The 25111-nt window shown below is 42.3% G+C and overlaps 1 protein-coding gene across 1 annotated transcript; it reads left to right on the top strand.

The window, feature by feature from the left end:
• The first annotated feature begins 629 nt into the window (after positions 1-629).
• DTX3 (deltex E3 ubiquitin ligase 3) lies at positions 630-14696 on the top strand. Its single transcript, XM_070934981.1, is given in 6 exon segments — positions 630-656; positions 658-874; positions 877-918; positions 4192-4925; positions 11051-11268; positions 14008-14696. Coding segments are annotated over 6 exon segments (1314 nt in total). The 3' UTR covers positions 14084-14696.
• Positions 14697-25111: the final 10415 nt, after the last annotated feature.

Genomic DNA, 25111 nt, shown 5'->3' with positions numbered 1-25111 from the left:
AGCCAGCCCAAGGGGTCAATGAAGCAATCTATCCTATGTAGCTTTTTACCAGGCACAAGCTACCTTGAAAGCGCTTGACCAGGCTTGTACCAGGAACAAGCTCACACATGAAACCCATTTACTCGGTTACATGGAAACAGGAAAAGGGGGATTTTTCTCCCCTTTAGGGCAATGCCTAGTCTCTTCGTTCACATTCAGGAAAAGTGCCAATCGGAGGCAATATTTTTTTTTTAATTTGATTTATATGCCGCCCTTCTCCGGAGACTAAGGGCGGCTTACAATGCGTTAAGCAATATTTGCAACTCAGGATTGAGCTGTGAGGTCCATTGTGCTCTCTGAGCTTGGTGGTTCGCTTGCAGACGTTTCATTTACCCGACGAGGGTACGCGGGAGGGAAAAGGCGAAAAGAGGCATCTTCGGGCGAAGGGTTGCACCCGGGTTCCCACAGCACAGCTCCTCCGCGCCAACTATAAATATACGCACGCCCTCTCCTCCCTCCTCCCCGCGCCGCCTCCTCGGCACAGGCTCGATTTAACCCGCCTCCTCTCTTCTCCTCTCCCTTTTGCAGTTTCTGATTCGCAGCTCAGCTGAACTCCCACATCCGGCCGGTCTTCGATCCCAGCCTCTCTCATGGGCTCCCCAGGTACGGTATTGCGGTGGCGTCGCGCCCTCTCCAAAGGTGACGCGCGGCGGGGTTGGGTGCCTCTTTTGTCGCCCGAGCGGGGAGCGCTTGCCCTCTCGCTGCTGCTGCTCCTCCTGCTCCTCCTCCTTGCGAAGGGTTTACGCTCCAAGAGTAGCGAGCCTTCTTTGCCACATCCCCGGAGCGTTTAAAGCCTCGAGACTGGAAGAAGGAAGCTGGTCCCTTTCTTGCATTGCTGGGGATCGTCGCTCGTCCTTAGAAGGCTCCCGCTTATCCTAGGTAGGAATTTAAGGCGGTGGCGACGAAGCTAGCTTACCGGCTCCCCCCCCCCTTCAGAGGCCTGGTGCATCTGCCTTTGTGGCGTTGCATCTGGTCCTTTTCCCTTCTTTATAGGGGACAGCTGGCGTTTCCACAGACCCTAAACACCCCCTCCTCCCCGCATAGCTGGTCTTGACAAGGCGATTGTTTTCCATACCCAGTTAGACAAGGATTGGGATGGGTGGGGTGTTTTAATTCCCAAATGTTGTAACTATCAGAGTATTTGGGAAGCGAAATTAATTTCCGTTTGTGTCTTTAAAAAGGCAGTCCTGGTTGCTTTCTTAATCACCATTTCTAGGAGGAGCTTTTGATAACTCAAAGATGACCGTTTGAGAGCTGTATGTTTTAATGTATGTCAATTAGTATCCATTTCAAGCGACCATAAAGTTGTTCTAAGTCACTGTTGGAAGGGAAATTGTTCTCAGAAATCCCAAAGTACAGAAAATGCAAGGAAAAGAAGGAGGAGCCTGTGTAACTAGTAATTAACATAGTATTTTGATGCAAATTTAAAATCCCCTTTCTTGCTGTAATGACTTCAGGTAAATTAGTGTCATCATGCAAAAAAAGATGTCTGCTGCAAATTGTAACCTTTGACATTCTCCATGCAATCATTTTAGGGTAGTTCCCCAAGGTTGTAATAAAGCCCTTATGTGTATAGCTGCTGGGCTAGGGTGTAGCTTGGTGTCTTGTTGGGAGCAAAAAAAAGAGCCATGTTGAAGCTGATCAGTGATCTGCTTAGGTTAGTGCTGTATTTTATTTCCCCAGCCAGGTATCTCTAGGGAAATATAGGAGCAGGACAGAATGCTTTCCCATCTGCATTTCATAGCAATAGCTTGCAGAAAAACTTGCAGAACTAATGCCCAGCCGTGAAAACTCAGTGCCATCAATAGGGTGAATTTTCATGAATTTGTTTAGGCAAGAGCTGGCAAGCTCAGAGGGTCAGGGTTGCTTAGCATTTGGATGGGGAAGCAACAGGAAATCTCAGAACTGTATGCTGTTTATGTAAAGTGGAGGCAAATTCCAGCATTACCTATGTGCTATAAAAAAGGACATGTTTTCCTATTTGGTACTTCAGCTGTTTAAGTCATTTGTAGATAAGAATCCCTAAAATAGCTTTGGATAGTGAAATGGGCAGCATATAAATTTAATAAATAATAAAATAAAAAAATAAAAAAATAAAATAAAAAAAATGTGCTTGAAAAGTAAATGCTTAGTGTAAAGGATCAGCTTTTTAAAAAAGGACTCCCTTAATAGAAGCTTAGTAACTGTTGTATAAGGCTCACTGAACTCTTTGGAACTTGTCTCCAAAAGGCAAACATTTGGGATTTTACTAAGCCCCCTGATTATGTTGCATCTATTGTATCTCTTTTACTCAGCCCAATTAGGCTTTCATCTATTAATCTCCCCAGGCTCCTCTCTTAGACTATATCTCCCCAGAGGCTTTTAATTCTTTTTTTCTTTCCTTTTACTCATCATGGGCTGCTAGTGGGCTCTGATTACTTGCAGTGTTCTACTAAGATGTCCCAAAGTCTCTTGCAAAATACTGGCTCAGGGGCAGAATTTTGTAATACACAGTCTGGCTGTAGATTTCTTTTGGTCTTAGGTGATCCTCGGAGATGCTCCTTATTTCAGATTTTTTTTTTTGTACAGGAATGTTTACCCTTTAATCATTTGAATTTTTTTTTATCTTTGAAAGATAGTTGAAATGAGAAATGGACTGATTTTCTGCCTTGTAAGTTGAGGTTTAAATTGAAAACATTCATAGATTTCTCACTGATTGCTTATAAGTGCAGGAATTTCTGGCAGTCCAGGCAAAATGCAAAATGCTTAGCCCACCATCTTGTAAGAGAATGTAGCTCAGTAGCATCCATGCTTTGCATTCAGAAATAAAATAAAATTCCAGGTTTGGATTTTGGAAATCCGACTAAAAAAAAAAATCTAGAGGTTTTTGTCCAAGATATTGAAAAGCACTTTGTTATTGACCACTGAGCTAAATAAACTAGGATTGACCACGTATAAATTAGATTTCTGGTCAATTCAGTGGTGGGTTGCTACTAGTTCGCCTGGATTGAGCGAACCAGTAGCGGCAGTGGCGGGAGACTCCGCCCACCAGCCTGGACGCTTCTGCTCATGCGCAGAAGCGTCGTGTGTGAGCACCCATGAGTGAACCAGTAACAACGGATTTTAAAACTCGCCCCTGAATCAAATGTTAATTATTTTCTGTCTTCATATATGCAGAGGAGTGTGTAAGGTGATGAAACAGGAAAGAATCCATATTATGTAAGAGTAGATTGGTCTGTCAATTAAGTCCATTCAGATGTTTACAACTAGCTTCTCAGTCTTGTAGGAAACGCTGTCTAGATGTTGCTGAACTGTGGATTCTAACAAACTGGGTCTATAGAGCCAATAAGAAGGGATACTAGGAATGATAAATTTAGCAATATCCAGGCTGGCATGTTTGCCAGTCATGCAGTATAAGTCTCTGCTCAAGAATTTTACTGCTTGGGCTAAAGAAGATAAGGTGACATTCACACAATTAGCAATTGTGTTAATAAAGTCTTTTTCTTCCCTCCAATGTGAGAAGCAGGTATGGTAATTCTGATTCTGCTCACATATACACAATCCACTGGTTTATTTTTAAAAAGCCATTCTTGCAGTTGATAATGGGCCATTTGTTAGTCTACTTAGAAATTCAGAGAGAGCTGAAAAAATAGATTATTCTTTTTGGTCCTATTTCACCCACCTTAATAATAAAATGTAGTCACAATCAGTTTGGGCCAAATTAGGATCTTCAAATGGGTAGGATTAGAGCTCCACCATTTTAACCAGGAGGAAAAAAAATGAAAGACCTAAACCAACTTAATCCAGAATGTATAGTTTGGGAACCAATACCTTCCTGGTTGGTCAGAGTCATTTTTCCTCAGTCTCTTAGATTTGTGGTTTCTTCAAGAGTTTGACAGAGGGGCATATATGAACTCTTGTTTATGTAGGATGGACGTACTGAATGTAAACAGTCTGAATTCGAAATGCTTCAGGATTTGATAATGGGGGTTGCGATGCTCAACAAAAGCAAAAATATTTCCCCCCAAAACAATGAAACCATCCAAGTCCTTGACTCTTCTAGCCAATAGAGATAAAGTAACCCAACATGGGATTCTGTCTGAGTGTATCCATCTGTGTTTCTGCCTGGAACCACTTCTGTGACTTTGATTCTCTTTCTCTCTCTCTTTTCAGTATCATTTGTTTTATCCAGGATGGCCGCTTGTGGAGGCACCACTAAAAATAGGCTCACGGTAAATAAGCACGTCTGGGACTTCCTGACCAAGGAAAGTCCTGCCAAATTGGTCAAGTTGAAAGAGGAGAATAAAGTTGGTGTTCTGATCGATGGTGAGACATCCGAGATCTATGTGCTGCAGATTACCATGCCTGCCCATGGACCAAGCAATGGCCTTTACCTGGCTCGTAAGGCTCTCAAAGCACTGCTCAAGGAAACAGAGAAGGAATTGAAGAAGGCTCAGCGTCAGAGTGAGCTGATGGGCTGCATGGCCTTGATGGAGAAGAGCCGAGAACACGGAGCTGTAGAGCTCCACCGTCGAGGAGCTGCCTTGATATCCCGAGGGCAGCAGACCTCTGGGCCAAGAGTAGTAAGTGGCAGTGGAGGGATGGCCAGCTGCTCAAGGGGAGGGGAGGAGGAACAGGACAGCCAGTGCCCCATTTGTTTGGGGGAGATCCAGAACATTAAGACTTTGGAGAAATGCAAGCACTCCTTCTGTGAGGACTGCATCACCCGGGCCTTGCAGGTCAAGAAAGCCTGCCCAATGTGTGGCCGTTTCTACGGGCAGCTGGTAGGGAACCAGCCGGAGAATGGACGCATGCTAGTCTCCAAGGACTCAAGTCTTCTGCTTCCTGGTTACGAGAAATATGGCACCATCATAATCCAGTATGTCTTCCCACCTGGCATACAAGGAGTAAGTTGGGTTCCTCTTTTCCTCTTTCTGTTGTTTGGAAATGGTCTTCACAGGGTCATCTTCCCTGTTCTGGAAGCTTCCAGCTGTGCTAAACTACATCTTCCAGAACCCTCAGCTCCCATGTAGGGCTAGCTAGGCCAAAGTCAGAAGCAGGAATCCTTTCTCACTCTTAAGGACTGTGTTCCAGAGGTGAAATCTACTTACCTTCCCTACCGGTTCAGAAGTGCATGTACCATTTTCATGTCCAATTTTGGACCCTCAAAGCCTTCTGCGCATGCACAGGGTTAAAAACAGGTTACTTCCTAGTTAAAACCAGGAAGTGACGTCTGGGTGGGTAGGCGGAGCCTCACGCTGCTGCTGCTACCGGTTTGCCCAAACTGTAGCGAACCGGTAGCATTTCACCCCTGCTGTGTTCCCTGTTAGGGAATTTATTTGAGGGCACATTGAAACTAAAGTGAGCAATAGTTAGAATTACAGCAAAAAAACAGTAGGACTCGCCTGCTTTTTCTCTCTCTATGACTCCCTCTTCTCTTCCTTCTAAGCACCTCTAACTTGAGGCCGAGTTATTTTCTTTCCTGAAAGGTTTTCAGATGAGGTCAAAGGCTGCATATGGCATTAGGAGCTGCTGTTCTCTATTCCCCCAGCATTGGACTTACGGGTTGGCACCAAACTGGAGAAAACAAAGGATAGGTAGAGAATTGAGAAAAGAGCAAAATGGCCCTGGTCACAAATGGCTGGAAAGTTCTATCAAAAATTGAGTTGGACATATATAACAACATCCCCTACACCAGAATGACACCAGGTTTTATATGGCAATGCAAGGGTTGTGTGCCACCAGTGGACATGGCCACAATACATTGGGAAGACAGAAATGTTTATTTTTAAGAGAGGATTAAAACTCTCCAAGGCATAGGAGCACCCATTTTAACCACTCAATTCCATTTCATGTAAACAAAAAAGGCTGAAGTATCCAGTCTCATCTTCTCTGGCCTAATTCTCGGGGCCCCAAAAGAAAGCTGGCAAGCCATCTGTAGTATCAGGTCTGTTTACTTTAAATTCCTGCTCTACATAGAAATTTATTATGACTTTCAAGCTGCAGGAGAGAACATACGGTGTCAGGACAAGTTTCCATCACATTTGGTATCCTCAAATACAGTGGTTTTATTCCTACACCAAAAATAGGAGTAAATGGTGTGTGTGGGGGGGGGGGTCGGGGGGGGAAGGGGCTTGAAAAGAATTCAGGAATGGCATTGGGTTGAATCTTAGAGTGGGATGTTTTGTTAGGCATGTAAATTAACGTTGGCCATCTTCTTTAGTGAACACATCTTCATGACTTCAAAATTGGACCTTATCCAACAAAATGGTATTCAGTGTTGACAAATGTAAGGTTCTGCCCTTAGGTAGGAAAAAATAGATGCCCAGATAAAAGATAAGCAGTTCTTGGCTTGGCAGTGGTGCTTGTGAGAAGGCTCTGAATATCTTGCTGCATCACAAACCAAGCATGAGCCACCGATGTGCTGCAGCTACCAAAAGGGTCAGTGCAATCTTGGGCCACAACAACAGGAATAAAATGTTGAGATAACAAGAAGTGTTAGTTCTGCTCTGTATTGCACTGAATCTGGAATACTGTGTCCAGTTTTGGTCACCCTAATACAAGATAACGTAAAGTGCACAGAAAGACACAGATGGTGAGTGGCTTGAAGGCCAAAGAATGGTTAAAGAAACTTGATATGTTTAGCTTACAGAAGAGAAGGATAAAGGGAGACTTGATAACAATCTTCCAAAACATGAAGGGATGTCACAGATCAGAGAGTATGGATTTATTTTCAAGAGCATCTGAGGATAAGATAAGAAACCAGTGGGTGGAAGTTTTATAGCAAGAGATCCAAACTTGAAATAAGGTGGAAGTTCCTGACTGTGACTATTAATTATTATCAAATGTTAAGCCATTGAACAGCCTGGCTCCCAGAGTCATGAGTGCTCCATCTTTGGAGATTTTCAAACAAAGGTTGGAAAACCATTGAACTGGCTTGATCTGAGGATTTTTGCCCCAGGTAGAAAGTTGAACTAGAAGCCTTCAAGGTTCCTTTCAACCATAGGCTTCAATGATTATTTCCCTACCTTCTTGCCATCCTATTGAGAGGAAGCAGATTAAATGGCAGTGGCATTTTGTTCTGAGTAGACTTGTAAAGAGGTGGTCAATTGGCCATTCTGGCTGAGGATTTTAAGAATCCTACTGTAATCTCAACACACTGAGAGGCAGAAGATTGGATAAGATCGCATTAAAACACGATAGGATTCAAAAGTAGGCCTTTAAGCCCATCCTTTCATGTCTTCCCGAAAACTCTAAATCTGTAGGCATTAATTGTGGAAAATGATGTAACAGATTAAAGTAAAATAGAGGGGATTCATGACTGGGTGGGGGGGGGGTTTCAGCAACCTACAGTATACGAAAGTGCTTTTTTCTGCTTTTTTTTTTCTTTTTCAATTTCCTAGTTTAGCCTACAGAGGTGGGATTTCCTTGGGATTTCCCATCTCAGAATTAATCAGATCCGAGCTTGTTTAGGGTGTTTTTTTTTTTTTTTTAAAGATTAGCCAAGGAGAGTCACTGTCAGACCACATTGAAGTCACTTAAAAGAATCCCTGAAGGATTCTTCATTTACTGGTCCTTTGTGAGGACCAGTAAAATGATAATTGGCAGAAAAACCTTAATTTTATTTTTATTCATTTATTTATATCCTGCCTTTATTATTTTTACAAATAAGGCGGTGAACATATCCAACACACCCTACTCCTATTTTTCCACCAACAGCAGCCCTGTGAAGTCTGAGGGGCTGAGAGAGAGAACGACTGGCCCAAGGTCACCCAGCTGGCCTTCATGGCTAAGATGAGACTAGAACTCACCAACTCCCAGTTTGGAGCCTGGTGCTTTAACCATTAGACTAAACTAGCTGGTCTAGTGTCATAGCTTCCTGTTCTGTGTCATATGCACAATCTGGTTCCTTTAAAAATGGCAATATTTAACATGCCATGGGTTAACCAAACAGATGACAATGATTAATACTGATGTTTAGTTGATATAATCTTAATTTTTTAAAATGTAGAACTTTTTAATCCTGGCTTTGCTGATTTTTTGGACCTCTCTAGAAAAACGGTGCATATGCGAGGGTGAAGGAAGCATGAGTTGTGAGGAAAATTATTTCCTTGTTTATGAATGGTTTGCCCTTCTTGAAGGAGAGCAGGATCAGCAGACAGTAAATGGAGAAAGCAGTTACTTATCAGGAAATAAAAGGTGCCATTTTGCTAACTGTGATGTTTGCTTGATGCTTTTAGAGTCTTCTGTAAGTAAAAGGAGACAAATTGAAAACCAGAGGCCGGAAATTTATGGTTGGCAGGTGGGGGGAGACTCCTATGTGCAAATAAAAAAAGATGCGTGAAAGCTTTTTATGAAAGCTGGCGGGGCATAGTGATGTCTGTGTCAGATTAGGACTGAAAAAACTCAGGCTGAGCACTCCCTAGGTGATTGTGGGACAGTCATATCCTCTTCACAAAGCAGGTAGTTGTGAGAACAAAATGGCCGGGTGGGAGAAAGTGAAAAGCATAGCAGGCTTGCCACCTTCAGTTCTGGGAAGAAAAGGTGTGACATCCAGGTAAGAAATAAATCTGCCAGGAACTAAAGAGTGGCCTACATTCCATATTGCCAACTGTTCTTCAAAATTCCTGGAATTGCAGAAGGATTTCTTAGGTAGTGAGGCAGCTTGCAATTCAAGCCTTGAAGCTACTTGAGCCTGCAAAATCAGTTGCAAGGATTCCTGAAATCTGCACTTCCTTCTCTACAGTTTAAAAAAGCCATGTGAATGGCCTAGATTCCATTCATCCCCTTGCGGAAGAAATGCCTCCACTTAAACCATAATATTCTTGCTGTCAAATGTCATGGGATTCTGCTGGAGGATAAGGAAATCTTTATAGAGTCAATATTTTCGTTTTAAAAAGGGTTAGTATCTATATTTAGGATATATGCTGCCACAAAAAAAGTAATATTCAAGAATATGCAGGGGCATTAGTTGAAACATGACCAAATTTAGTTATTGCCTTGGATGAAACTATGAAAATGATAACCCGGGTATAATTCATTCACTGAGCTTTTTTTTTCTTTTCTTGCTGAGTTGATTGGGTAAGTTACTCAGAATAAATTCTCTATCTTACTTTTAGGCAAGTGCAGGTCACATGAACATTCTGGAATTAGACTCGATGACACCAGACGAAAGCAGCCAGGGAGAAAACGACAAGTGTCCCACAAGTGGGACCCAGTTTTTGAAGACTAGATGCGCATGCCCCTGCTTTCTTGATAGCAATTTAGATACAGCTTGCCATCTCCTGGATGTTTTTCAACTTCCCAATCTAGACAGTAGCCCTACAAGTGGCCAATACCCAAGTTGCTATTTTTCAGGTTGGCCAAGGTGACCCAGATGTTCCTACTATGAAAAAAATTCTAAATCTTCTTTGATATTCTTGGAATTCAAGTTGAATTCAACTTTGAATTCAGAGTTGTTGTTTGAAGATTATTCAGAGTGCTTAGGCCTATTCTTGAATCAGAATATTTTTCCACTCTTTTGACAAAGTGATCAGGAGGCAGACCAAAGGTGATAATCTATCAGGATGATACCTTTTGAGAAAGAACAGCAGATGGAAATGCCCTGGGGAAAAATTTCAGAGAAACCCTGTTCCTATGGCCTCATTGGTATTTGCGTTTTGTAGATTGGTGAAGCTGTAGATTTTTCAGTTTGATAAGAACATAGAATGCAAAGGGGAAGGGAAAATGAGCAGGAGAACCAAGAAGTCCTGCATGGCCATTTCCCCAGGGAATAGAAAGGGAGAAGATAGTTGATATTAGTAACATCAGAGAATAAAATATTGTGGCAATTGCAGCCACTCATCTTTGAACAGTTTAAATATGGCACAGTATTGTAGCTGCAGCTTATGGAAGGATGATCATCTATAGTAAAATCTCGGAAATTTTTGATCTAAATAGGGAAGATTTTGGATTACCAATTGGTTAAAAAAGCAACATTAAAACTTGTTTTGATTCTTTCTCCTGCAAGCTAAATTACATGGCTGAAATGAGTAAGGCCTAGGATCACAGATGAAGAAGGACTGGTTCTCAGAACAAGTTCCCCAACTTTCTTTTTTTTCCACTAGATTGTGGCTGGTGGACCTTTAAAATTGAATGAAAGCAACTGATTCCACAAATTGCAATCTATCCATGGCTTTTAGCATCTAAATCTACCATTGTTATTAGAATGGAAGATCCATATTTCCATTTCTTTCAGATTAAGATCTGAAGAGTTATTTCATATATGACGGGGAAACAAAAGAGCTAGATTGATAGTTTAGCTGTCTTGTCCAATCTTTGCATTTTCTAAACCACATATCCTCTTTATCAAGTATTTGGGGACATTGGATTTGTAGACCAAAATTTCTGCCCTGCCAAGTTAGGTAAGACTGATCCATTGAGAAAAACTGTATATTCATTAAAATTAGCCACTTTTGTAAATTACTCATACATAATTGTATTGGATTCCATTTTTTTCTAAAAAGAGGCAAGACCTTCCTCTATTTCACTCTCTTAACCAAAACTATTAAAGTGAATAATGGCTTGTGTTGTTTCTGTTCCTGCTACTCCCCTATTTGTAGACTCAGATGCTCCTAACTCAATTAGATGACCGTGTTGACTTTGGGAGTACAATTGGAATTGTGGTCCAATATATTTTGAGGACAGTAGTGTGGAGGAAAATGGCAGTACAAACAAGGACTATAGCCAGCCAGGTACAACTATAACAACAAGTTGTTGCAGGCTTCACTCAGGGTAGGTCTAGGACAGGGGTATCAAACTTGCAGTCTGCGGGCCAGATGCGTCATGCACTGGCCACCGCCACCCCTGGTTTAGTGAAGGGGGGGGAAGTTGAGATACATCACGTGACGACAACGTGAAACCATGAGTTTGATACCCCTGGTCTAGGAGATTTCACCTGCACCATGTCTAACTTCCCAACCTATAGGCCAGCTCCTCCATCTCTTGTTTGTAGTTAAGGTTTTTTTTTTCAGAATTCATCTTTCTCTTGCAGGTGGAACATCCCAATCCTGGCGTCCGCTACCCAGGCACCACCCGTGTGGCTTACTTACCTGACTGCCCTGAAGGCAACAAAGTTCTGGCGCTCTTCCGCAAGGCCTTTGATCAACGGCTCACCTTCACTATTGGGACCTCCATGACCACAGGGCGAGCCAACGTCATCACCTGGAATGACATCCATCACAAAACCAACTGCACTGGGGGACCCCAGCTGTAAGGGTTTGCCAACTGCCTGTAGTTAAGAATTCTAGGAATTGAAATCCACACATCTCAGTGTTGCAAAGGTTGAAAAACACTGGGGTGCCTGTGGTTGTGAAGCGGAGGGAATAAAATAAAGGGGGAGGATTTAGACCAAGGGGCTTCCAAAGGGAGGGATTAGACTGCTTGGGTCCTGTGAGAACCCAAACAATAGCATTAAAAGGTACCAGGCTACAAAGTCCAGAGTCAATAAACTGCAAGAATGCTATTTGATCTCAGTAGGTTACAAATTGAAAACAACTTAGTGATATCATTGGATATCACCAAGAGCTTCATAGAATAGACGTTGATGCTGGCTCTCTAAATAATTGGTTACTTTATTCTCACCAGGAGCTTTTCAGATGTACAGCTCCAATGTCAGGTCTTCTTGAAATGCTATAGTCAGGAATTTTTTTTAACTTGACTTGCATACAGGTAATCCCCGGGTTATGAGCGTTCCCTCAGCAAATGTTTGAAGTTACGGGGTAAGCACCCCTTGCATTTACAAACAAGTCTCGAAATTATAAATATTTCAGCACCATGGCAGTTGTTCACTGTTACGAACAGCCAAAGAGGCTCTGCAACAGTCATCCCGCCCCCGCCAGGTCTTCACAGGCACTTCGCCTGTGGAGACTCACTTTACCTTGCAAAGCTCTCCTCTCTCACAGTTTCTTTGCCTGCATTCGCAGAGAACAGAAGCCTAACTCGCCACGAGATCATGCAAGATCAGTAGCACGAGATCTTGTGCTATTGATCTCATGTAATTTCGTACTTTAGGCCTCAATTCTCTGCAAATTGAGGCCTGGATGTTTGCAAACACAGGGAAGGCTTCAGGCCTTCCCTCCGTTTGCCGTTTTCTTGCCAAAGCCTGCAGGGAGATTACGTTCCTGTAGGCTTTGGCAGTCCTTTGCAAAAAGCCTTTGTTGGCACCAGCGGAGCTTGGGAGAAGCGGACGCATCCCTCTGAAGCCCTGTTCCTACCGACAAAGGCTTTTTGCAAAGGGCTGCCGAATCGTACAGGGACGCAATCCTCAAGCACTTTGCCAATGAGAAAGCAGCCCCAGAAGGCCATGCGGAACCTTTCGGATCTCTCTTCTCACCAGAGATCAGCTTGACGAGGCCTCCGCGTTGAGAAAGCAACCCCGGAAGGCCATGTGTGTTCTTACGGGCCTGCTTTCTCACTGCCAGAGGCCTCATCAAGCCCCTTACTGATGAGAAAGGAGGTATCAGGCAATGAAACAGGCTGGAGAGGAGACAGATCTTCATAAAGTAAGTCACCCGGCATGGCAGGATGTGGGGGGAAGCAATTGTGGGGACCCCAGGGGAGAGAGAATGGGGTATCTGTGGGTTGGGGGAGGCCTTGCAATGTCTGAAGTTGTGGCCTGTTTCCTCACTAGGCTTCCCAATGGCCTTCCCCACCCGAAGATACTTCATATGCACAATGAGCTGCGCATTTGCCCAAGCATTAAATTAGTGAATGCATGGCCGAAAGCAGGAGTGATCTCGTTTAAGGTACGAGATTCACTCCCACAAATTCTCGAGTTATGGATGGAATGGGCAGACTCCATTACATTTGCAACTCGAGGACTACCTGTGTTTATGTACCTTCATTCACTCTCTTGCTTCAAGTTGATCATTGTGGCATATAAATTTGTTGCCTATATATTTATCTTTGCAGCAGCCTTCTGAGATAGATTAGACTAAGAGAAATTATGAACTGACCTTAGTGACTGAAAGGAAATGAGAACCTGTTCTAACCCAGCATTGTTGCATTGTTCTGTTGTTGTTTTTTATTGTTTTGTTTTGCTTTGCATTGGATTCTTTTCAATATATATTGGGTGCCTGGCGCTGAAGAAAGTTGTGATTAGCCAACGTTGCATTACGAACTTTTGCATGAACTGAGCCTGGGTTTGTTTGTTTGTTTGCTTGCTTGCTTGTTTAGACCAGCTACATGATTGATGCACCAACTAAGCTTTTTCTCTTATCAACCTGCAGAAGTATCTGACTGTGGGTATCTTTCGTGGGAACAATTTTCTACATCAGTTTATTTGGCAAGAAACCTTTATGAAGCAGGATCCAGAGCACGGCTGTTGTTAAGAATTGTAGGAATTGAAATCCACACATCTCAGTGTTGGCAAAAGTTGAGAAACACTGATCTAGAAAATGTTCTAGGATAGCCTTTCCTACTGTAGGATAACATCTCTTACCACAGTAGAGAAGACAGCCAGCATACACAGAAATCATCATTTCAAGGAAAATTTTCATACTGATCTGCTCTTTTGTGCCTCTTGGGTTAATGGGGTCACAGCCTCGAATCCAGAAGCCTTCACACATTTGAGGGAACGGGGGTCAGCAGAAGCTAGTTACTGTATTTTTCCATCTATAAGACACCCCCATGTACAGGGCGCCCCCCCCCTTTTCTTACCCAAAATTCAGAAATCAATATTTCAAGCAATTGGCAGTTACGCAACCACGATTCTCCTCTTGGGGGGGCCCCGTGTATAAGATGCTCTTCCATTTTTAGGTAAATATTTTAAAGAAAAATATCTTATACATGGAAAAATATGGTAAGTATTTTAATAGAAGGAAGTTGTCCACTGAATTTTTCCTGAAGCTTTCAGAGAATCCCAAGTTAAGCCACTTTGGGGTAACTTAAACTGCCAGAGTTTAGGTCAAGGAGGGTAAACTCATAAACATTTGTCTTCATTTCCTCCAGGTTTGGCTACCCAGATCCTACATATCTTGCTCGAGTGCAAGAGGAACTACGGGCCAAGGGTATCACCAATGACTGATCTCTATTGCCACGTGCCCAGGAATGGCTTCTTGTTACTGCCGAACTCCACTCTTGTGGAGGGAGCTCCGTCATCCATCGGAGCCAACTATCTCTTATCACATGATCTTAATCTAGAGTACAAAGCTTGAGCTTTGGGGCTGAAATTGACATTTTATGTGTAATTGATTATTTGAGGAACTGGAGAACAAAGACATGAGGCATGAGAGTGAGTGAAGCAAAAGAAAGGCGATGGAATTTAGGACTCATTCAAAATAGTTGTATCAAGAGGGCCGTCATGTTGAATGATTTGCTTTTGGCAAAAAAAAAAAAAAAGAAAAAAGAAAAAGAAACAAAAATGGCCTGTTCCTACATTGAGTAGCAAGCATATAGGTACCTCTGCTGAGCCTGTCTTTTCAATGTGCTAGTTTACTTCATGCAGAGGAGATTTTTTTTTTTTTAACTGAGCGATAAATATATACATGCACCACCAAGATTTAAAATCTGAAGTTGCAAAGTACAGAATTCACCACCTCAATACTTTGGCTCTTGAGGATAAAATAGTTTGATCAAATGGTAAGTCCAAGGGTGATTTCATTTTTTTTTCTTTTCTTTTCTTTAAAAAAAATACGAAATGGGAGTTTCATATCGATTGGAGAACCTTCCTTTTTCTCCAGTTTACTTCCCCACATCCTATTTTTTTCAGAGTTTTTCTCTCAACCCAAGTTATTTCTGTCGGAATTAAGACGTGGATTGTGAGAGCATTTGGAAATCCTCACTTCCAGTACTTCTTTGGTATTAAAATATAGCTATCTCTCACTGAGTGTTCCTATGATATTTGCCCTTAATGGACTAAGTCCAAGTGAATGACAAATTGCCCATGTGCTAAAAAGCAATGCATTTAGAGAAAAGGTGGGTGGGAAATAGAGGAAAGGGCTTCTCTCAATGTATCTCTGCAAAAGGCCAAATCTAGTCCCCAGACTCCAGTTGTGGAACCCTTTTGCTCAACCCTATTGGTCCATTCTCGTCGTATGCTTCAAGTAGAGGGGAGGGAGGGAAGGAGGGTTCACATTCTGAGCTTGATTCCCAAATATGGTTGAAACCCAGTGAGCCCTCTTATTTCAGTTCCTCCCTAATCTCAAGCTCCTTTCTCCTTTTTTCCAAAGTGCTAACCACTTTGAGAATGGGGCTGTTAGAAATGGAATATAATTGAGTAAAGAACACATGCAGAATAGCATCCCTGACGGTAGCAGGTGTAATGGGAGGAGGTCAAAAGAGGCAGCTGTAGCAATTGAAGCCCCACTCCCTTCGAGCATGCATGTGACATCACATGTACAAAAGGGGTGGAGCTTCAATTGCACCGTTGCAACTGCCATTCTGCCTTTATTGACCACTTCCCCCACAGATGCCACGGATTGTTACAGCCTAGAGTGTACAATGTCTAGGGTTAATGTCAAGTGAATGGGGAATGAGACCATAAATGGTGTGTTTTATGTAATTTGGGATGGGATCAGAGTGACTGAAGAGCATGGGTACTGAAGCCAGAGGCAGGGCTTGGACTTTGTACACCATTCCTTACTTGGTGTTCAGATGTACACCCATCCCCAACTTTTGACTGATGACTTGTGGAGCTCAGGCGTTCCTGCCTTGCTCATGCACTCCTGTGCTACTTTTTCTTCAGGATCTGTTATCAAGGCCAACTCAGTTGAACTTTCTTGAAACGTTGGGACATATCGGCTAAAATAAAACAAGAAGCTTCTTGATTCTGGACAGACAGGCCACAATTCAAGTGTTCTCCTTGGAGAGGAGGATCAGCCACCTCATGGGACAACCCCTTGTGTATTCATATGCTTCTCAACTGGCATATCGACTCTCCTGTAATTATTCCAGCCTTTTCACTTGGGACAACTTGTGTTACTGGAATCTTCACCAGGCCTTCTCTTAAATCTCTGGTGGGTCTGTAATGCTCCTGACTCTGGCGCCTACCTGTTGTTGAGTGTTTTGGGGAGGGGGAGGGAGGGAAATGTCTCTTGGCTAACTGTAAGCGCATCTCCTCTGGCAGAGATGACTTCTAATACTCAAGTTTGTCTCGTATTGGTGAGAGCTTCCCTCGAACGCACAGTTTGGACAACGGGGCTTTCTTTTGCTGTTTTAAAAAAGAGTAACTGAACATGTGCCACTTGTTCTCATCTTTGTGGAATGCGTGTTTGTGGTTTACATATTTCCACCTATTTATTCAAAGGAGTTTAGAGTTTGAAATGATGGAATGTGAACCGAAGGGCACAATAAACAGGGAGGGAAGTGCTGGGGGTGGGGGTGGGGGGAGAAAAAGGAAATTGTAACCTCAGTTGTTAAAACTACATTAGATAATTGTCAGAATCACCATCAGAAGGGGGTCTTGGGAATGGCATTTTTTCCCTCATGAAACCAGCCAGCAAAGATGTTCTCTCCTTTTCAATGTGGGTATATCAACTGACTTCTAACAAAAGGGTGGAAAAAAGGAAACCAGACAAAATACAGATTTCTCCCAATATGCAAAAAGATCTGGCTTAGTAACCTATGAGTAGGTATGTACCAATCCAATTTACCTGTTGTGTTTTAGGGCAGGGGTCTCCAACCTTGGCAACTTTAAGCCTGGTGGACTTCAACTCCCAGAATTCCCCAGCTAACAAAGCTGGGAGTTGAAGTCCGCCAGGCTTAAAAGTTGCCAAGGTTGGAGACCTCTGTTTTAGGGGATTGCCAATTTAAAGCAGGAATCCTTATGATGGGCCCTGCAATTTTCTGTGTTCCCCAGTTCTCTGAAACTTGAGTTCAGAAGTCTGCTTTTATTAATGTGCAGTTTATTGGTATGATAAGATGTATCTGCTGAAGTGAAGGAAAATCTGAACCATTGAACCAGAGCAGAAATTATTACAGGAAAATATCGCCTCTGTGTTTTGAAAAGTTCTTGTTCAGAATGTCTTGGTTTTAATTTTCTTTCCTTATCCAGCATCTTAAACACTTTTAAATCTTAAAGAAGCAGGCTACATAGTTGTTTGCTATGTAAGCTTATTGAAATCAATGGGTTTTTACTCCTGAGAACAGATGCATAACTGTGGGCCGAGTGTCCTATGAAATTGGTACCAAATTTGAAATATTTTAGAGATGGGGCATCTAAAATCAACCAAATCTGGAAGTCTGGTATCATAGAAAAACACAGACATGTCCATTTTTCTTGTATCTGTCTGGACATGTAATTTGAACTACCTGCAAGAATTAGATTCTTAAAGCAAAACACTATTTTTATATCCCTTATTATTGAGGTACATTTTGATACGCATTTGATACCATGACATTGCTGGTTGATTGTTTGATCCACAATTCCGTGTTTTGTTAAGAATCTTGTTTGATTGCTTTACAGTTACATATTTTACAAAAACACCCAAGTGTGGTTGGTCGAAAGAGGCAAGGTGGTAGATGTGGCATTGTGATCCAAGCTTTACCCCTTTTGTACATATATTAATATTGCACGCACATACAAAGGAGTGGGACTTGGATTGCCTTGCTGTGTCTGCCATCTTGCCTATTTTGACTCCCCAACCCCACTCCATGGATGCTGCTGATAGTCTAGGCCAGGGATCGGCAACCTTAAACGCTCAAAGAGCCACAAAGGCCTTAACCGGAAGCCCTCCTTCAATTCTGGAGCCAACCGGAAGTCTAGTTCCCACATCATAGTCTCCTCCTAGCGCGGCGTCCTTTTTCCTCAGCTGACCAGAAGTCCAATTCCCCCACCATAGAGTCTCCTCCTAGCACAGCATCCTTTTTCCTCTACCTATCCTAACCAAAAGCCCTATCAAGTGTGGAGCCGACCAGCAACAGGGAGCCGCAGCAGAGGGATGAAAGAGCTACATGTGGCTCCAGAGCCACAGGTTGCTGATCCCTGGTCTAGGCCAGTAGTTCTCAATCTTTTCTTCACCACGTTGTGACCACGGACTGTGGCCACGGAACCCCAAGACTGAACTTGGGGTTTAATCATAACACTCCTTCAAGCCTTTATGATTGTCCTGTGATGACCTCATGGCCACCCAGGGGTCTGCGGACCACAGGTTGAGATCCACCGGTCTAGGCTGCTTGAAAGATGATAGTGTTTATCCTGCCCAATTCCTTGTGACTCTGGGTAGTTTAGAAACTGCTAAAAATATTTGAAAACAACACCCCACCATCATCACCCCAATATAGATAGCAGAGATAACAAACCTGGATGGAAAAAAGAAAATAAAGAAAAAGGAGCTTCAACACTACTCACCAAAGGCTCGTGCGACCAGGGCCTTTAGCGCCCTTCCAAACACCAGAAAGATGACAGGGATAGGCATTTGAATCTTGGGGAGGGGGGGGGGGAGGAACCAGAGAATAAGATGCAATGTAAGAGGTGCCAAGCTGGCACTAGTTGGCACCTGTTCATTTTTGAAAGTCGTGAGCTAAAAGGTAAAAGATAAATTACTAGGAAAGTTGGGAATGACAGAAAATAAGTACATTTTCATTGGACAAACCTGGGAGAGCATCACTAGCTTGATTATTCAGACAGCCAATACTCTCCTGTAGGATCTTTGAACTCTGCAATTGCCATACTGCTGAATGGATGTGCACTCGGGGACGGTATTTTTGTTCTAAAATTTAGCCACCACATCCTTACTTCTCTTTCAGTGGTTGCTCCATTCCATTTCCTGTATTGAAATTTATACTTCTCTTTCTTGCTTACCCTCGTGCATTGACCAACTCTGCATCTACATATTTGCACAACTTATATTCATTTGAATTTGAATTTGAACCTTTTAAGGTAGGGAATTCAGTAGGAATATGCTTTTGTCTCTCGCACTGAACCTGTCCACGCTTGATCCCGGTTAATTTTGTCTGATTATCTTAAATTTTATTAGATTAGCAGGTCTGATGACAAGGACAGAGCTGTAGAGGCAGGCCAAGATTGGCATCCAGATTGAAGCATTGTCTGCTTGATCTTGAAAAGCGAAGCAGAGCCGGTAACCAAGTATGGAAATTCATTAGAAATCCCAGACTGTTAGCTGGGCTGAAAACCTATAACAGAAAAAGGCAGTTGCAAATCATTTCTGCTGTGTCAATAAAGCTACACGACTGTGTGTCTGAAACCAACAGAAGTAGAGCTCAACTTGAAGAAGGCCATAACTTTTCACTTAAGCCAGCATAATCCTATATATATTTACTCCATGGTGCTTATTCCAGGAAGTCAGTCACAGGGCTACCAAGTAGGTGGACTAATGTATATATCTTATACAGAGCAGGATAAGAATAGGCGAGCCGTGCAATTTGTTTCATGGATGCTTTCTCTTCTTTTATGTCTTAACAAGGGATGGGAAGCAGGTATTGTCCCCTGCATGCTGCTTTTAATAAAAATGTTTAGGTTCTAAAGAAACCTAATTGTAATCAGGGAAACGTGAAATAACACTTTCATAAGGAGTGGTGGATAGTTGTCTAAAACTCATGTCTCTTTATAAACATCAGTTGGGCAAAATGGGGCATTATACCAATTTTGCTCAACTTACCTCAAATGGGCTAACTTACAGAATGCGTCCAAAGTTCATGACATGTGACTCCCTTCAGTGATGCCACACCACACCACTCTTGCAATCAACTGTAGTCATGTGATGGTAAATTTTCAACCCTCCCTGCCAGCTTCCTACACGTCAATGGAGAAGGTATTGGCAGGAGGTATGAATTTATTTGTGATTGCCATGCACCCTTCCAGCTCCCTCAAGCACAGTTGATAATGGAGAAGCTGGCAGAGAAAGTTTCAAGTTGCTTGGGTAAGTTTCCTCACTCATGCAACTTCCCAAGCCTCTCTGCACTTGCACAATGCCAGCTACTTGTGCACCTCCATTCAGTCTTCCCAACCCATTCTGTACTCCCTTGCATCTCTGATGCACCCCTGCTCTGCACCCCATGCCCCATTCCCAACCAGTTGGCCATCTCTCGTATACCCCTGTGCATTTCTGCAGAACCCAACCTGTGCTGCACTGCATCCTCCCTGACCCACCTGGCATCTCTTGTGCACTTTTGCATACCCTGACCCACATTACAGCACTGTGCACTTTCCCAGTCTTCCAAGGCACCTCTATGCACCCTACCTGACTTGTGCAGTACCTTTTGTGCACCGTTACATACCCTTCTTCATCTGCATTGCATCCAGTGCACCTCCTGGATCTGTGCGGCACTTCCTGACCTGCACTACATCTGGCAAATCCTCCCTCTACTTGCTCATCCTTTCTGACTCTCACCACACCCCTGTGAATCCTCCCTGATGTTCACTGTGCCTATTCTTTTTTAAGTCAATGGAAAAGCCAGCAGAAAGTCTAAACTAGATGTGGCAGGAAGAGGGAGGGAGGAAGATTTTCAATGCTCCCTCTCAGCTTTCCATAAAGAAAAAAATGGGGAAACCAACAGGACGTCAGAAGTCCCTTCTATTCCCAGTGATTTTTTGTTGGCCCATGGTCATTCTGTTTCTCAGTTTAGATAAGGTTGTATCTCTGAAATAATGACCTAACAAGACACAGGTTGTCTAGTGGTCTTTAAAATGGCAGTAGAAATTCAAGCAAAAATGTTTTTTCCAATCTCTCCTAGTAACATGAGTTTAGCATTTTGCTGTAGGAAGTATTCAATTAAGAGAAGAAAGCATGTACCAAACGCTTAACAAAATTTCTCACTTTTCTCTACAGCTTGTTCAATTGTATAACAATTTATGCCATCCAGAAGTTCTTATTGTATTGCTAAAATCCCATTTACAAAGATCCAAACCCAATAAGGACTAAAGCTGCCAAGGCTATTTACCCCCTCTGGCCAGGATCCAGTGGCCTAGCATCAATTCTCCATCACCATACCTGACAAGTATGATGGGGATCCCTGCTTTGATCAAGGATCACTTTAGGACCGGATAATTTATAATTGGAATTTTGATAGAGGGAGCTGTAGAAAAGCCTGCACTTGGACAATGATATAAATGTAGTAATCATAGACCTGAGGACTTAATTTTGATGATTCCATCAAGCAGCTGACTGCCAAACATTATCTCCCAACATAAGGCAAGCATTCTGTGAGAAAATGTGTTGCTGACTGATTCAACTTGGGATTTGTATGGTGGAATGAAAGACATTTGACAGAATTATTTGTTTATTGAAAAGATTGATATAGCTGCCCATCTTAAGCAACTACAATTGAAGTTGAAGATTGAAGAATAGCTATCAGATGAAATACTAGATGAACTCATTGATCAGGGCACTCCAGAGATTTGTGATGTCGATTTTGCTTTTTCCAGGAAATGTAAAACTTATTCAAATATGTTTAGAATTGCTGCCCCACAATTTGCTAAATAAATAAGTCCCCCAAATAAAACCTTTACATCAGTGATAGATTATACTATCCTATGTATTGAAGAAACAATAAACAAAAGAGGGGAAATTAGAAACGCCTCTATGGATGGAAACAGCAGATTAAATGGATCATACAAGCATTGAATTACATTAAAACGTATATTCTGATTCTTAAGTGGATGGATCAGAGCTAATTTGCTAATATAGCACCAATTTCTATATAGCTAAATGGATTTTTCTATCAGCCTATGCTTTTCTAGTTATTTGTTGCTTAGCCAAGAAGTCAGTTTATAAACAAGAGCCCTTTTTCCTTAAAAAGAAAATTATATTCTGTTTAACTTTTGTTCTATATACAAAGCTCTTCATTTTGAGGGGCATTTCTTTTGTTTTTTTCCCTCTTGATTCAAACTATGTTTGCTTCTTCAATCTCCTTGGTTGAAATCTCCAAATATAGGTCTATTTCAGTGGTGAAATCCAAATTTTTTTACTACCGGTTCTGTGGGCGTGGCTTGGTGGGCATGGCAGGGGAAGGATACTGCTAAATCTCCATTCCCACCCCACTCCTGGGGGAAGGATATTGTAAAATCTCCATTCCCATCTCACTCTGGAACCAGCCAGAGGTGGCATTTGCCGGTTCTCTGAACTACTCAAAATTTCTGCTACTGGTTCTCCAGAACCTGTCAGAACCTGCTGGATTTCACCCCTGGTCTACTTATACCATTGGCCTCATCTTACCAATTTGCTGAGGCGGAGCACATCTCCCTGAAAGTGAGGCATTGGAATTTCTTTCTATCTTGGAGTGATCTTATTTCCTACTGCACTTTGTCTGCATCAATCCAACTCTGCATGGGAATTGATGGAGGGTAGAATGGAATGGAGTGGAGAATGGAGTGGAAGAGAGGAGAGGAGAGGGAGGGGAGGGGAGGGGAGGGGAGGGGAGAGGAGAGGAGAGGAGAGGAGAGGAGAGAAGAGAAGAGAAGAGAAGAGAAGAGAAGAGAAGAGAAGAGAAGAGAAGAGAAGAGAAGAGAAGAGATTATTGGCCAAGTGTGATTGGACACACAAGGAATTTGTCTTTGGTGCATAAATTCTCAGTATACACACAAACAACAAAGTGATAAGAACTAATCCCTTACATTCCTTCTATCTCATTAGCGATATGGTATGTTGAACTCATAATTGGGAATTAGTGGATCACCAATTTTGCACCCATTTATTCAAGGTCTGGGTTTATATTGTGTAGTACTCTGCCAAGACACTCTCTTCTGAAGCATTAACAAAATATCCAGGGTATTTCACAAGCAGGTATACCCTAAATATATCTGGCTTATTGGGGAATGAGTCAGTTTCAATCTCAAGGTGATTTAATGTGATTTCTCAAGATTGGTCAGACAAGAGACAGCAGGAAGTCAGGATGGACTTATGAATCCTCCCATTAAAACAATTCTTAGAATAAGATGTATGAAAAGACACTGAAAGTTTGGGTTTTCTAAGGAGATAACTAAGCAAGCAGTTCCTACAAACAGGCCTACAGTCTTCCCTTCCTAGTCACCCTTTAAAGGAGATTTTAATGTAGCAAATTATTTGGCCTAATTACTCTGCAGTTCAGAAATTAACTTTCTCTGCCAGCAACAGTGCTCTTCTTTTAAAATGACAATGTGCCCATCCTATAATGTAGCTGGCTGCGGAATCCACAAGTTTTAAAGTTGCCAAGGTTGGACACCCTTGCCCTAAAGGGACATTCCTAGCAATTTCCATTCCAATTCCTCTTTGGTGGTCTTGAACTTCTCAGGAACTGCATCTCTTCAGCAATTTGGCGCTGCTTAATCCCATCCTTGTCTGCTAGCCATTAAGAGAAATGGCTTTCCTCCCCTTCTCACGGCTTCTTAGTCCATTTTTCCTTTCTCTGTGCGAACCCATTATCTTTCCTTTTCTCAGACTCAGATTATCAGCCACAAGTTCAGTTTATATGTCTGGGGGGGGGGTGGTAGGGGGTCATGTGACAGGATGGCTGACAGTATTTATTGTGTCCATATATGGGAGCACCCAGAAATTAAGTGGACCCCTGACATTATTGGATTTTGGCTGTCTTTTTTAGCAAGTCAAGAATTGTCAGAATATTTCTATGCAAACTCCAGTCACATTAAAATAATTGACTAGGACATGAATGATAAGTTGAAGGGAAATTTCCTTTGAGACTGACAGTATGCATTTTTCTCAGTCACCCTTTACCACAGAAGAAATGTGCCATGGCAACCTCTTTTTCCAATGGTGTGCCCCATACCATTGCTTCATCTTATTCCCTCTAATTAAGGCAGACTTACTATACTTTTAGATGTACCCAGTATGAAGTTGACTTCTGGCAACTGCCTGGGCAACTCCCTGAAGTTTTCTTGTCAAGATTTCAGAAATGGTTTGCTCTTGTCTTTTTTCTAGGGCTGAGAGAGACTGACTGGACCAAGGTCACCCAGCTGGCTTTGTACCTAAGGCAGGACTAGAACTCAGTCACCCAGTTTCTAGCCTCTTTAAAGAAACTACTCCAATCCCACTCCAACACTATCCAAAGGCAGCCACAAGTGTGAAAAAATCTGTTTGATTTTGGCTATTCCTGAAATTCTAAGTCATATCATCTACTCGGAATCATCCAGCCATCCTATAAAAATAATATGAAGTATGTCATCATTGCTGCTGTTTTGTAACAACAATTGTGCTTGTCAGTAGTGGGTGGGGGGGCCTCCATCCCTCCTTTTGGCAAACACTGAGGTAACTGCTGCGACTGGGAACAGAAACAATAAGCAGGACAGAGATCTGATATGAGCACAGTCAATTTCATGCAAGTATAGTTTCCTGCAGGTTCAAAGTTAATGTTCTTTTTAAACCAGTCTCTTGTGTTTTCTGTAGAAGTATAACAAGTGACTGCTTGCTCACAGACATTTATATATCACAGGCAAATGCTCCTGGAATTTTGACACCCCCGTTTTCTAGAATGCCTCTAGAGATGGGCTGACACTCAGTGAGGTGTCCTTTTTTAGAGTAAATGCATACTTTTAAAGCTTTGTGCAACTGTGAATAAACGTAAGGATGCCCTTCTTGAACTCTACATCTGGTAAGCAACTGGACACAACCATATTATTTTCTCAGCAGAAATATCAAAGGAATTTACCTTTCCTTTCTTTTGGAATATTTCTTCAACTTCCAATTTTAACTCCATAGCCTTGGGACTCCTTAGTAGACTTCCATTGAAGTATTAATCAGGTTAAATCCCGAGATCAACTTATCTTGAGGAAGTCATCCAGTGTTGCTTGCTGGTAAATTGGATGGCATATAAATTTAGTAAATAAAAAGATAAATAAAGTGAAGCCACATAGATTGTCTTCCTCCCTGAAGTGTTTCTTTGTGTGCCTATTCACAAAATGGCCATGGTGATCCCAAAACACTGATTTCAAATTTTGGTAGGCCCAAGTCATTTTCCTAAGAAACTAAATCAAAGAAGAAGGATCTAAGGTTTAAAGCAGAACCCCATTTTTGTGACCTCACAAATACTGTGTATTCTCATCTAGAATTATCCTCTCCAAACCATCTCTCTCTTATCTGTTTTTAGATGCCCACATCAGTGGTGGGATTCAAATTTTTTTACTACCGGTTCTGTGGGTGTGGCTTGGTGGGCGTGGCATGGC

The sequence above is a fragment of the Pituophis catenifer genome, unplaced genomic scaffold, assembly GCF_029215685.1.
Source record: "Pituophis catenifer annectens isolate HBS135680 unplaced genomic scaffold, rPitCat1.0.hap2 SCAF_2, whole genome shotgun sequence".
Lineage (NCBI taxonomy): Eukaryota > Metazoa > Chordata > Lepidosauria > Squamata > Colubridae > Pituophis > Pituophis catenifer.
The sequence above is the reverse complement of the archived record's forward strand: the minus strand, read 5'-3'. Positions and strand labels throughout refer to the sequence as shown.